General features: G+C 38.3%; 1 protein-coding gene across 1 annotated transcript in view; it reads left to right on the forward strand.

Moving 5' to 3' along the window:
* The first annotated feature begins 220 nt into the window (after window positions 1–220).
* The window catches only part of THSD7B (thrombospondin type 1 domain containing 7B), a 243712-nt gene continuing 230321 nt past the window's right edge, over window positions 221–13611 (forward strand). The window contains exons 1-2 of the mRNA XM_056496809.1: window positions 221–314; window positions 2345–2518. Coding sequence (XP_056352784.1) covers window positions 2380–2518 — 139 coding nt within the window. The 5' untranslated portion in view covers window positions 221–314; window positions 2345–2379. The remainder of the gene's footprint in view (window positions 315–2344; window positions 2519–13611) is intronic.

Raw genomic sequence — 13611 nt, forward strand, 5'->3', positions numbered from 1 at the left:
ATCTTTATCAGCTGTTATCTGAGGTTTCCTTGGATTCGCCCATTTCACGCCCCCGCCTGTTTGGGTTGTGTTGTTTTTATGGCATTGTCTGGCCCTGGGCGTGGGGCTCCCCTCCAGTGTTGAAAACTGAGCATCCAAATAATTTCCTTCCTGTTTTTGTAGGTGAAGCACAAGGCTGGTGCTGGAGCAGTGTCACTAATTCCTCTGCTTCCCTTGACAGAAAGTCAGTGACTCAGTTCTCCGGCCGTCCTAGATGGTGACTGCGATGCTGAAGGCACTGGGCGAGTCGCTCCTCCTCAGCTCCTCTGTGTGAGGTGAGCAGCCATCCTGATGGCCAAAAGTGCTGACTGGCAGGATTTCTGGGGGCCCTTCTTCCCCACACACCAGGACTCCATTGTTGTGTTGTATTTCTCAGTGATGCTCAAGATTTCTGAGCTCGTGTGCTTCCTGTGAGGCCACTTGTGGTCTGTGTTACATTGCCTGGGTGTGTGGATTGCTGGGTTGCACTCTGAATTAAATGTGAATTCTGAATAAAATTAAACCAGAAGACATGAGCAAAGCATGAGCGTGGTCCCTTGCCCACATTACTGTGTTTGGTCAGGTTGTTGGGTTTTTGAGTTGTACATGAGATGCTGTGCATCTGAAACTCAAGGATGAGCTAAACCAGATAACAGATACTACATAGTATCTCCCACTGTAGTCAGTCAATATCTGATTAAATGTAATTGCATGAATTTATCATGATAGAAACTGTTTCAAAGTAATTTGAATACAGCCTGGAATTAAAAGCTCTACTGTATATTCAGTGTATACAATGTCCAAATTTATCTTCAGTTTCTTATCAAGAACGATGCTGTGTATTATGTGCTATGACAATGTTGCTTTTCATAAGGTTAGGAAAGTAATAGAATTTTCTGGACTGAACTTCTAATATCTGATAATTTTAATGAAAATCACCAAGATGAAGCCCGTGAAGACAAATCTTGAAGGCAGGTGTTATCTCCTTCCTTATGCAAGTATGGATGTGACATTTTTACCTATAAATTAGGTATTTTACCTAATTTTACCTAATTTATCTATAAACTAATAAGTAGAATTATGTGGAGAATTTGAGCATGGTGTAAATACATGGTATAAATACAAAAGCTATTGCATCAGAAAAATTAATATGTAAATTTACATCAGAAACTTGTTTGATGTGAAAGTACTACGACTGTTTTTTGAGATTTCTAAATTGTTTCCACCTGAATATGGATGAATCCAAAATATCTTGAAACTCATGTAAAATCTGCCTAAGTGTCTAGTTGGTCATCTTGTGGAAGGAGAGACACAAAGATTGGAATTACTAAACTGAATTGGAATTTTGAAGATTTTATTTTGTTGTATGAGTTTCTTAATCTCTGCTGTTTGGAGCTTTTCTGTAGTATATAAATAATGTGAGTGTTTGCTGAAGCTGGCATTTAGGAGTTGGTCTCCTGCTCTGTATAGAAGACCCAGAGAAACATTCCTTCTTGCTTCCAGCACCACTCAGTGATTATTTTAATGAATTGTGTGGTCAAAAACTGCTGTAGCAGCAGGATTTGATCCACTTCTGTCTCATTCATAGTGTGCCTCTGGTATTTGTCTGAAGTGTTGGGGAGCTTAATTAAAATCTCTTAGTCATAGAGACCTCTCTGGAGTAACTGGTTGCTGACCTGGAGCTCAAAGGGATTGTATGAGTGTCCCAAATTCCATAGAAATGCCTGTCTAGTGTCTGGTTTTCCCTTTCAAGCTGGTCCATCATGTGCTAATAAGCATCCCTCATTTCCTTCCTTTTCCTGCTGCATTTGTGGAGTTGCTCTTGGGTATCCCATGTTTACAAAGGGTTTGGAGCTAAAACACTTCCAGGCCTGGGTCATAAATGTAGGGTATGGAGTCTGGATTTGGAGCTGTGTTTTGTACATGGAATTCATTCTCACTTTGGTTTAGTCTGCCTATATCAAGATAAGAATCCTGCTAAAGCCAAAGAGAGAAAAGAAGGGACACACCACACACTGCTGCTGGATCCCTTGCCATTTATTGGCACTGACAGATTTCTTCTTAAGAGCCTGCTAAAAGCATTTACAGTGGCTTTCAGGATGGGACTGTAGTTCCTCTGGGAGATGGCCCTTCCCCTCTCTCTTCCCCTTCTCCTTTTCTTTCCTCTCTCTCCCACTGAAGCATCTGTAATAGACTTGTCCTCATCAAATCTGGCACACAGGGACTTGTAAATCTGCAGTGGCCACCAGGCAATCCTTAGGCTGAGCCTGTTGCCTTGGTGGCTTAAATATTTTAACAAGCCTTCTCTTTTTTTGCTTAATTCTAGGACCAAAGAATACAAGAGACTGAATTATCTGAATTATGCTTCTACAACAGAACTGGGTTTCTCCTCATTGGGCATGGCAGAGCCTGGGGAAGCCCTTCCTTTTGTTTGTTTTCTTAATGTTGCAAACAGCTGATCTGGAAGCCAGGAGAGGTCACCAGTTTGTCTGGAAAACAGGTAGGAAAAAGATATGTTAACTTCTCTACTAGATATTTGATGTATTAAAGGATGGCATGATTGTCCTTTCTCCATTCTGTTTTAGTTCAATAATAAATTTTAAAAGTCTGATAATGTCTTGTATTCTATTTTTTTTTATTCTGAAAAATAGAAGGGGTTGATCTGTGTTTGACATTAGTAATCTACATGTCTATTGCAATTATGCAGCCAGAGCATAATTCTGGACTCCTTAATGCTTGTCATCTGAGAGTATTTTTACTGGATTATCATCCTAATGTTGCTTTCTTTGAAATATTTAATAATTTTCTTTTAATTTTTGTATGCAAGGGGCACACCAGCATCTCTCAGGATGAACTGAGTCAGAAGTCCATGCTCTTGGTCTATCTGTTTATAATTCCATTGGTACATTTAAGGAAATATTCCTGTATCTCAGGTTGGATACATGCAGTGGCTGAATGTGCACAAGGTGTGGAAACCTGTGCAGATGCTTTGGGAGCACCACAGCTCTTGGTGCTGGAGTGGATGGGTGGCAGATGGGGTGGTGCAGCTGCACAGAGCCAATCATGGTGCATTGGATGCTTGTTTTGTAGCACAACACACAGCAGCAGAGAATGTTCAATGAAATGGAAAGATTGGCAAATTTGGTAAATGTTCACTTAGAGTGCTTAATCAAAAATACTCAACTGAATCAGGGGTTTCATTGCCCAGGATCCCTTTGAGGTTTGGCCTTTTGTGACTGAGCAACAGAGTGATTAAATGTGATGAAAAATAATTTCCCTTTTTTTTTTTTTTTGTTTTTTTTTGAGACATTCTTTGGTATTTTGGTTGTTTTTTAATTAAATTTCTGTAGAAGGTAATAGATTGAATTAGTGAAATAATGAAGCAATTTTTCTGGGAGAACTTGTGTGTCCTTCTGAGAGGATCAACACAAACTTCTTGCCTGGCTGCTGGTAAGGGAAGTTGGGGAAGGGCTGGTAAAGTAAAGCATGATACTATATTGCTAAAGATTTTTCTTTACACTGTCTAGCATGTGAAGTGAGGAGGAAATAAACAATGACTCTCTTTTCTCCAATTCACTGTTATTTACATGATTTTTGAACAAGCTTTGAAAGGTAGAGTTGTTTTCTTACGACAAATTAGAGCCTTCAGTGCTGTCTTCTCTTCAGTTCCAAAGTGTGTTGTACTGTCAGTCTTTAGGGCTGTGCATTGGAAATCATAAAACTTTAATTTGACTTGATGATTCCAGCTGAAAATAAGGAGCTTTCAATGCTTCAAAAGCATCTGGGGCAGATGTAGGTAGAAGTAAGAAAATTTGGTGCCCAGGTTTGTGTGAGCACCATTGCTCTGAAAGCCCCACAATGGGCTTGTTGTAAAGGTTCCTCTTCCAGATGCACAAGAAAATTGTCAGTTCTTGTGACTCCCACAGTGGATTAAAAATATCTGAGCTCTCAAGAGTCATCTTAAAAACTTTAAATCCTAAGAGTATTTTGGTGTATTTTCTCTGCTTATGGAGTGTCATGAGGTAGAAAACAACTTTGACTGATATGTATTCCAAATGAAAATATTTTGTGAGTTTCAGCTAAATGTATTGTCTTGATTGCAGAAAAAGAGTTTTCTTCAATGTTTGTAAACATTATCCCTCTCCCTTTTTTTTCCCATTGAAGTATTTTGTTGAAAGTTAGATAAAAGTTACACCTCAGCCCCAAATGTTTCATTCCAGGTTGAAATGAATAGTATGTTCACCCAGAACATTTTGTTTTGCTGAGAAACTGAGTATAATTTGTGAAGCCCCTACTTCCTCTGCAGTAGTAGTGAAGCATCAGCATTTCTAAATCCTGAATCTTGTGGTTTTGCAGTCATCCTAAGAAATAACTCAGTGGGCAGTAAATGGCAGTGTGTCAGGGTGGCATATGTGGCTTAATTTCATAAGCATTTCCATGCCTTAACTGAAAAGGTTTCTCAGGTGTGAATAATCACAAAGGTGTGTCTTTCAGAAAATTGAAAGGAACTGTTTTGGGAAGAAAGGGGTGGTGACTTAAATGGAATAGATGGATATAGGGAGTTAGAAGGGTTAACATAACCCCTTGTGGCAAGACATTAATAATAGAATAACTCTGGGATGTAGGTCATGGAGATCTTGACCTGTTGAGAACTGTGGCTTGTATAATACTGTTTAAAAAATCATCCTATAGTTTGAGGACTTTTGTGCCCAATACAAAATAATAAAAAGTGAATATAAGCACAGAACTGTGAACTTAAAATTAAGTAAATTTTAAAATAAAAGCTGGGCAGATCCATTCCAATAGCAAGAAAAATTTTCTGCTGTTGTCCTTTTCCTTAATAAAACAATCTGATGAGAAATGAGCAATTCATAATGGGGAAGGGGATGATCTGTTCTGTTTTTAAATCTTGAAGTGTCTGTTGTAAGCATGGCAAGTTACTTACCTGCTGGGGAGAAATTCAACTTCTTATTGAAATGTCATGCTTTATAATTAAATAAGATTATGCTACTGAAAGCTCTGGCTTTATGAAAATGAATTTATATGTACTGAAATAAATTTTCCTAGCACACACAAATCCAGGGAGGCATCCTTAATATGGATGGGGCTGGGGAAAAGGAAAAAATCATCTCATTGCTGCAGTTTATAGTACAGACTTTTTTCAGCTAGATCCTTGACACTGTCTAATGAAGAGTTGTACATTTTCATGCTGTGCTTGGTGGTCTTGATCTAGGGGAAAACAGCAGTACTGAAATCACTGCATCTAAAAAAACCCTAGGCTCTGTTTTTCTAAAGCATGAGGACTTGGCAGTGTGAGGTATTTTATATAAACTCTTCCCTCAGCTGTTCAGAGAGCTGTCACTTGCATGTTGCTTATTTGTGGCCTGTCCTAAAACCAGTTATTTAGAGCTTTTGGCTTCTAGAAGTCGTAAATTAATATCTGTACCCTGTATCTTCTGGTTTCCAGACATTTCTTGTCAGATACTCTTTTAATGGCCACTAAACATGAAAGCAATAATTGTATCAGCTAAATTACTCAGCAACATCAAATAGCTGAATAATTTTCTCACACTTGCTAAATTTAATTGGATCTAAATTCTTGTAAATTAATAGTATTTAATGCAGTTGCCAATTAGCAATTTGTATATTTCACCATGTTAATTTTCTCCAACACTTGAGTAGTCCTAAGAGTTCCTGGAATTTCTGCAATGCCAGTATGCCTATGTTTAGTGATGGCCTTTCAGGGTTTTAAAACTGTATATAGAAGATTGACAAGTACATGAGTCCACAGCATAATTCTAGTTGTTTTGGTTTTTTTTGGGTGAAGTTCCTAAATTTAGTTCCAAAATCAGAATTAAGTGTAAGATACATGCAAATATTTTGTGTGCTTTATGGGAAGAGGCTGAAAATTAGGATTATAAAGTGCTGGAGTGGCTCTTTCCAGATACTCCTTTTGTAGCTCGTGGACCTCTTATAGCTCAAGGTTTCTGGCTCCCCTTCACTTCTGATGTTTTCAGCTGGAGTCTTTGTTTCCCCCAAAATGCAAACAGAATGCAAATATAAGAGACATAGCCCATAAAAGGCTCTCAGAGCTAAAGCAATGACGTGGCTTTATTTTTTAATTTTTTATTTTTTATTGAGGGATATGTTGTAGAAACGTTTTTTTCTAGGATGAAAATTCCCTGATTCTTAGAAAAATGGTTCTTTAATCATGGTTAAAATGCTATCTGTGATGGAAATAATCCTCTGTCGACTATGGAAGGGAAGAAGGAGGCTGTTAGAAACCCAGATGTTGTGTCCCAGTGAGTTTTCCTTCTCTAGAAAAAAATGACTCAGGATGGCTATTTAGCCCAGCAGGGACATGCTCCCTGAATATGAGTGGAAGAGCACTGAAAGTGAGATTTCAGACTGGGAAATGGGTTTGTAATGATTCTGATCACAGCAGAGAGATTTTTACCTGAGGAAGAAACCATTAAATGTCTGGAGTTCGTGGGCTTTTGGGAGCCAGGTGTGTGAGCTGTAAATACCCCTGCCTGAGGTGAGCATATAAAAACTTTAATTTTGAGTTACTACCTGTATTTGAAAGTCATCCTTAAAATAGGGTTAGCAAATGGGTTTTGATCTTTAGTCGTTCTTCAGAAACAATCTGTAATGGAAAAGGGACGAAATGAACTTTCCAGAGAACAACTTCTAATGTGGAGGAACCTTTGAAGCACCCTGGGTGTGGGTGAGCCAGCCCTGGCTATGATGAAAAAGGGTCTTTTGTTCTCTGTTCTCTGATAATACCACCACAAAATGCCCTTTCTCAAGATCGTAATTTCAGGAAGGTCAAGTGCTGGTTTGGAAGTGCCTCTGACCTTATGGCTTAAAAGACAAGCTCTTACCTACGTACACCAAATGTTAAAAGGAGTCCAGGTCTTCAAAGGAGAGCAGAGCTCAAACCTGCTGAAAGGAGACTCAAAAATAGCTCTGCAACAAGTGAAGTTTTCCCGAAAGCTCGACAAAATGAAGAGTGATTATCTGTCCTAAATGAAATGATTTCTATGTGATAGGACAACAGCTCATGAATGAAGCACAAATGGCTTTTTAGTGATCTTTATGTGGTGTCTGGAAGGTTTATGATGTGTCTGACTTCCAAACTTCTCATTATCTGGTAAAACATTCTAATAGGGGGTTGTTCTTGTGCTGCCTTGGTGGACAGAGTTTTAAAAGCTGAAACTTTCAAGTGGAAATTTAGCTTTGATTTAATCCAACTTTGTATGACTCAAAGGATCTTCACTATGCTAAGAAGTTGGAAGAGAAGTCATACTCCTGGGTTATAGATTGCAGTCTTGTAGTATTGACAGCAGAAGCAATTAGTACTTTTTAAAAAAACCTATTAAGTTCTGCCTCAAACTAACCAGGACACTGCCATAAACCTGATAATGAAAAGTTGTTCTAAAATGATAAATCTTCATATTTTTACCTTTAACTTTATTCTTGATCAGTTTATGCCTCTGTTCCTGAGCCAGACTATTCTTTAATGTAAGTAATTCTTCTTCTGGTCATTGCTGCTAATGTATGTATGAATTGAGGATACCAAGCTTCTGGACCCCTGTGAGTAAACTTATTTCTTAGAACTGGTTGGTCAAATGAAATCTTTTCTTAGTGCTGCTCCTCAGAATTATATGAGATCTCAATTAAGATTTAATCTACTGGTATTTTACTGTATTTAATTTGAATTAGAAATGTCTGGCTTAAAATATCTCAGAATAATTTTTGAAAAAATATTTTGTAATGAGCAATTTCATTTGAAGCAGTGCAGTTTTTAATGTGTTGGCATAGTTTCATTATGTAGACATTTAAAAAGTGATTTAAATAAAAAAATAGTACTTTAGTTCTAAATTTGTCTAAAATAATTACTTACAAATAATATTTTATGTGACAGCACAAATTATGCTTCTATTTCTACAAAACGTTAAAAAAAAGCATTTGAAGATTCAAAGAAGGTTGTTTTGCAAAATTTCATTAGGAGCAAAATTTAATATGCTGGTTGATATTAGTCAATGATATTTGAGAAGCTTTAAGGGTGGCCTCAAAGCTAATCTCACGTTTCCTCAGACAGAAGTGCAGCTGTTTCAGATTGATAAATATTTGGTTTTTTCTTCTTTGTTCCTTACCATTTCCTATCCACATTTCCACCCTTCTGTTCCAGGAAACTCAAAATTTTATTACATATGGTTCTGCTGCTCCACTTCACCCATCTTACTCCACTTCTGATATTGGTACCATCATCTGATCTTATTTTCTCAACAGCTGAATCCAGCTTTTCTTGGAATTGTGGAGATGCACCTGATGCCTTAATTTATAACTCTTTGCAGGGGTTGGTCAATTCATGTTTAGTTGGGTGAGACATTTCAAAGTTGGTGCAGACCTTGTGTCCTCAGCCAGGAAATTCTGGTGAGTTTGGCAGAGAGCAAGACAAACGTACACCGGAAGAATTCCATAAAAGCTGGAGAAGCTTTCTTATGCTGGAACATCATTTTCCAGCCTGGTCTTTTCTCCAGGTGCTTGAGGTCTGGATAAATGCCAGGCTGCCCATGGCACATCCTCGTGGGTCCTGTCCTTATCCCACCAGGCTGAAAGTGCCATGTATGGGATGTGGCTGAAGGACCAGTGGCACAAAGAGTTCCAGCCAGTATCAGAGATGTTGGAATGGCTCCTGGAGGAGTTTGGAGTGGTGGTTAGAGATTCAGAAATACTTAAAGTGGTGCTGTTTTTCCTTGCTGTAAAACCTGGCTTGTTTATTAGCTCTGGTTTCCTGTGGGGAACCGTAGACAGCAGAGGGAAGTTCTTGGTGCCACTGCTTAAAGAAGGAATTATTATATTATATATATAAGAAGGCTTATTATATTTTCCTAGAAAAGCATCCAGCAAGCAGTTCAGGCAGCACAGTCCAATTAAAAAGGCAAGCAGAGGAGGAACTGGAATAACCCTGAAATAAATGCTGAAATGAATACTTGATGTGCTTGGAGTAGGAGTTCCTTGGCAGAGGTGAGTGCTGAGCCTGGCTGTGGGCTGGCTGCCTTCAGGGAGGAGCTTCTGCAGCATGTGCCTGGGCATTTTGTTATTGTTGGGCTTGCAAAACTATTTCAGCAGTTCTTTTACAGTAAGGCTGCCTGCTTTACCAAACATCTTTGTCAACCAGCATCAGATGTTCAGTAGGTGGTGGTTTAAACTAGATGACACAGGAGATTCACACTGATCTTTTAATGTCCCCCTTCTTTTCTTGAGAATAATACTTTTTGAGAATAAGGTGCTTTTTCCTGTTTTTTGTTGGTATTGGGGAAAGTATGTTAGGCTTCTTATCCTTTTCTTTCCTCAGTGGTTACTATGGGAACAGTGCTGGGGGTCACAGGGGAAAATCTGCAAAAGTGGTTTCTTTTAAATAGTTCATTTTAAAAAATAAAAAGATAGCTTATTATTGTAGTACTTTTCATTCAACTTTGTTGGATTGTATTGTTGTACATATTTCAGTCACAAAAGAAGCTCAGTGAGTGGCAAGAAAAACAGATGGGTGTGTTTTTGTAGTTTTTCCTTGGGGTTAATATTTTTTTAATTGAATGCAGCTGTTGGAAAGATTTCTGTTGTTATGTATAGGCGGAGCATTAAAAATGGATGATCACATTTTCAGCCTGTTTTAATGGAGTACTAGATTTAATTATTCTGCTGCCCTTGTTCAGAACCCTGCAGGTTTTTTTAAATAAGTGTATCTTAAGGATTTTACTTCGCCACTTAGTTGAATGATTTCAGTATATAAGGGTAATCACTTCCTCATTCAGCTCTTTTGTAGAGCACAATTGTGGGTGAAAAATAACAGAAAATTGTATTAGAAATCCCTAAAATACACATTGTTGTTCACAGTATGAAAGTGATGCTGCCCTTTCTAGGGACTTTTCATGAGGTTTGGGAAATCTGCCCTCTGATAGCCTTATTCCCTAGATTGTTTTTTCTTCTGCTGCTGTTTTTGAGAATAGCACTGTCATCATCATTTTATTCTTTTTCCTTTTCTTTCCAAAAAGAAAAAAATAATTTATTTGCATTCTTTCTTGGTTTCAAAAAATTTGAATGGCAAAAGCCGGGAACACGAAATAGAGAAGTTAGAAGGGATATTTCATGGTGATCCAGGTTATTTCCATAATCTTGGCATGGTTTAATTCAATCACCCTCAGCTAGTGGATAGATATGATGGAATGACCACTTAAAGCAGGAGTTTTGAATGGGCTGAGACCAGTCTGAGTGCAGGGTGTGATTCCAGAGGAACTGCTGGTCCTTGCTCTTGATGGCACTGCCTGGTCTCCACCTCCTTGCAGAATTCTGCAGTTCCTTCTTCCACAGACCTTTTAAAGCTCATGGTTGAATGTGTCTCCATGTAGTACTTGCGTGTAATAGTGATTTAGGATTATGGAGCTAAGTTTGGAAAAGCATGTTAAACCCTCATTGTAGTGCTTCTAAATACATTGGTTCTGTATGCTAGGGGTGAGCTGTAGACAGTTTCTGAAGCAGATCCAGCTTTTGTGTGGCATGTCCTGGAAGGCCAGCCATGAAAAATCACTTTTCAAATGAGAACTTAATAAAAACTTTCCTGCTCTGAACGCTAAGCCCTGCTCCCCGTGCGATTAGTGGTTTCATTTCTTTCCCAGCAGTTGGGTAATGATTATGGCTCCAGATGCTGCAGGAGTGATAAAGGGAGTGATTAATTTCACTTGAAAGGGCATATGTTCAAAGAGGAGCCAGCCCCCAGCGCCTCCAGTGTGGAGCCCACGCTGCTGAGAGTGTGCTGTGGTACCCAGCTGATCCTGGGGACAGGACCAGGCAGCCTCCCTCAGCTACCTGAAGCAATACATTTGCTGCTTGGTTGTTGTATTATTTCCCCAGGATTTGTTTAAAAGCTCTTCATGGCTTTGTTAAGCAGTGCTGTCAGATTTTTTCAGCTTTGAGGAGGGGCTGATGTGACCAGCACAACCCAAGTAACTGTGAGTGAGCTCGGGGTTGTGTTGATACCCTGCACAGAATTAAGTGGTAATGAGGGGTTCGTATTCCCTGGCTTAGTCAACAGCAGCTTTAAAAGTGTTCCTACGCTTCATTTGCAAGAATAGTTCACGCTGTATGGCTCTGAAATATTCTGACATTTAAAGCATTATATATTCAGTATGCTTAAAAATTAAATGTGCAAGGTAGGTATCTTCAAGTCTTTATCAGGACTTTATTGACCCGTTGAGCAAGTCAACAGAAACATAAAACATGACTGGGCTGCCACCCATGTGCTTAAATGAGGGGATATCTGGTGTTTATTGTGTTACCAACTGAAATTTTTCACTGTTTGCTGTCTTTTGGGGTTTATTCTGTCACCCTTGAGATCCAAAGACCTTCAAATTTTAATAGTGTAATAATATCCACCTACATGTGAGACATGTTTTAATTCTCTATATGGTGACATTTATAACCACAACTTTCACAGGTTTGAAGTTGCTGAAGGGAAAACTTCGGTGCGTGTGACATCTTTAACATCCTTTGACCCATTAGTTGCATTTATATCACTAACCTGCTTCTAAGCAAAATAAGCACTTCTATCTGTTAAATATCTTCACAGTGGAGACACTGGATAGAGGAGTTGTCTCTGTACTTTTAATTTTCTATGCGTTCATTAAATTTAGATATGTATTAGCTGCAGAGTTTTGAAGCAGCTGTCTGGATGGGATATGGAATTAGATTAAAAGGAGGCTTTAGTGATAAAACACCAGAAACTTTCTGGAAGTTCTGTTATTAACTATAGTGCTCATAAGGTAGCACTCATGTTTTTATTGTAATTTCCTTAATATTCTTGGTTGCATTAATAAAATAATGCTGTCTCCAAGCAGAAGTGAAAATGAATTTCAGTAAATTGTTTGCAGCTCCTTGTGTTAAATGCATATGGTGTATCACTAGAATAACTTATTTAAACTTTAGTATTTTCAGTTAAACTAATTCAGTACATCTGTTTTTCAGTTGGTATTAAATATTTCATAACCACTGTATAGATGTATCTTGATTTAAAACATTGTTAGTGTGAAATTTGTGATTCTGCAGATTGGAGGTTGTGTCTGTATTTAACAGGAGGCTCATTTTGGTATGAAATTGTAGGAATCTGATAATGAAGGTTTATCCAAACTTTTAACTGTTATTGATCCCACTTTTCTCTTAAGGAAATATCAATCGTCTATCTGCATTCCTCTGCAAAATGCCAAGATGATCTTGCTTTTAGAATTGTCCCCAAACAATTTCAAACATGAGAAAGTGTGCAAACCAACCTTCCCAGCACCCCAAGTACATCCTTGCCTGCACAGCACTGGGAAAATGATCTATGTGTCTGAGAGTTAAATATGTTGCTCAGATGTCAGTGCCTGTGTGTGTATGTTTATGCATTATTTTTTCCCAGTGTTTTATGTCACCCTTGCACACTGACAGTGTTGCCATCCAGCCAAGGGCACTGGCGTGGTGGCAGAAATAGAAACAGAGCTGCAATGTTTTGAAAAGACTGGGGACAGATCAAATGAGAGACAGGGAAGTCGGAGTAAGTGATGACAGTAATGTTATTGTGCCCTAAGGGTTTTGCAGAGTACAGTACTTAAAACCCAATTTTTTGCTTTGTAGATAAGTGAGCGTGTCTTGGTTAAATCAATATACGTGTGCAATAGATGATAAAACTTGGTATTACATACCTCCTTTGATATTTTTCATACTTACTGCTTTAAAGGTAGCATTATATTTATGTTTGGAACACTCCAAAGTACTTTATGCCTTCTGTTATGAGCTTTCGAACATGTTGCTTGGTTTAGTAATGGGAGCTCAGGCAGCCCGAAATTGTCGCTCTCCTGTTGGGTATTTATTGGTGTTTAATTGACTGCTGACCTTTGCCAGGACTCTCTTCAAACAACAGGGAGTGATACCAGGGGATAGTAAATCAAAGAAATTGAAAAGCAGGTGAGAAAAGGTAATTCTATGCAGTTATATTTAAATTTTGAATCTGATTTTTAAGATAAAAACAAAAGTTAAAATCAAACAAGTCCTCACCCTCATTGCTTTTCCCATAGATATTTCAATGTGCTCCAGTATAAAAAAGAAAGTTTTACTTACTCTTCTTCTTCACTGTGATTTACTCGTCCTTGATTGATTTTTTTTTAAATAGATGAGCCAGCTTTCAAAGTCTTCAGAATGATTTAATTATTACAGCACACAGGGCCCCAAATCAGATTTAAGGGTTTTTTTAATATAGTTTATGGAATAAACCAGCAAACAGATGCAGAGGATGGAAAGCTGCTGGTACTCAAATCAACTAGATGATTCTGCAGCCAGAAGATTCCCTGTAGACCTTAACTGAAAGGTCAGGAGGCAACCTTAGTATGTGCCATTTAATCCAATGTCATTGGGATAAATGTATTGTAACTGTGAGCCTGTGGTGTACCAGGAGCTAAAGAACTGGTAAAACTCACAGTGTTCTGACTATATTGCCAAATAAAGCTATGCTACATTCAATAAAGCAATTACATAAAAAGCGTTCTAGTCAGCTTCAAT

Source organism: Oenanthe melanoleuca, chromosome 7 (genome assembly GCF_029582105.1).
Source record: "Oenanthe melanoleuca isolate GR-GAL-2019-014 chromosome 7, OMel1.0, whole genome shotgun sequence".
NCBI classification, from domain to species: Eukaryota; Metazoa; Chordata; class Aves; order Passeriformes; family Muscicapidae; genus Oenanthe; species Oenanthe melanoleuca.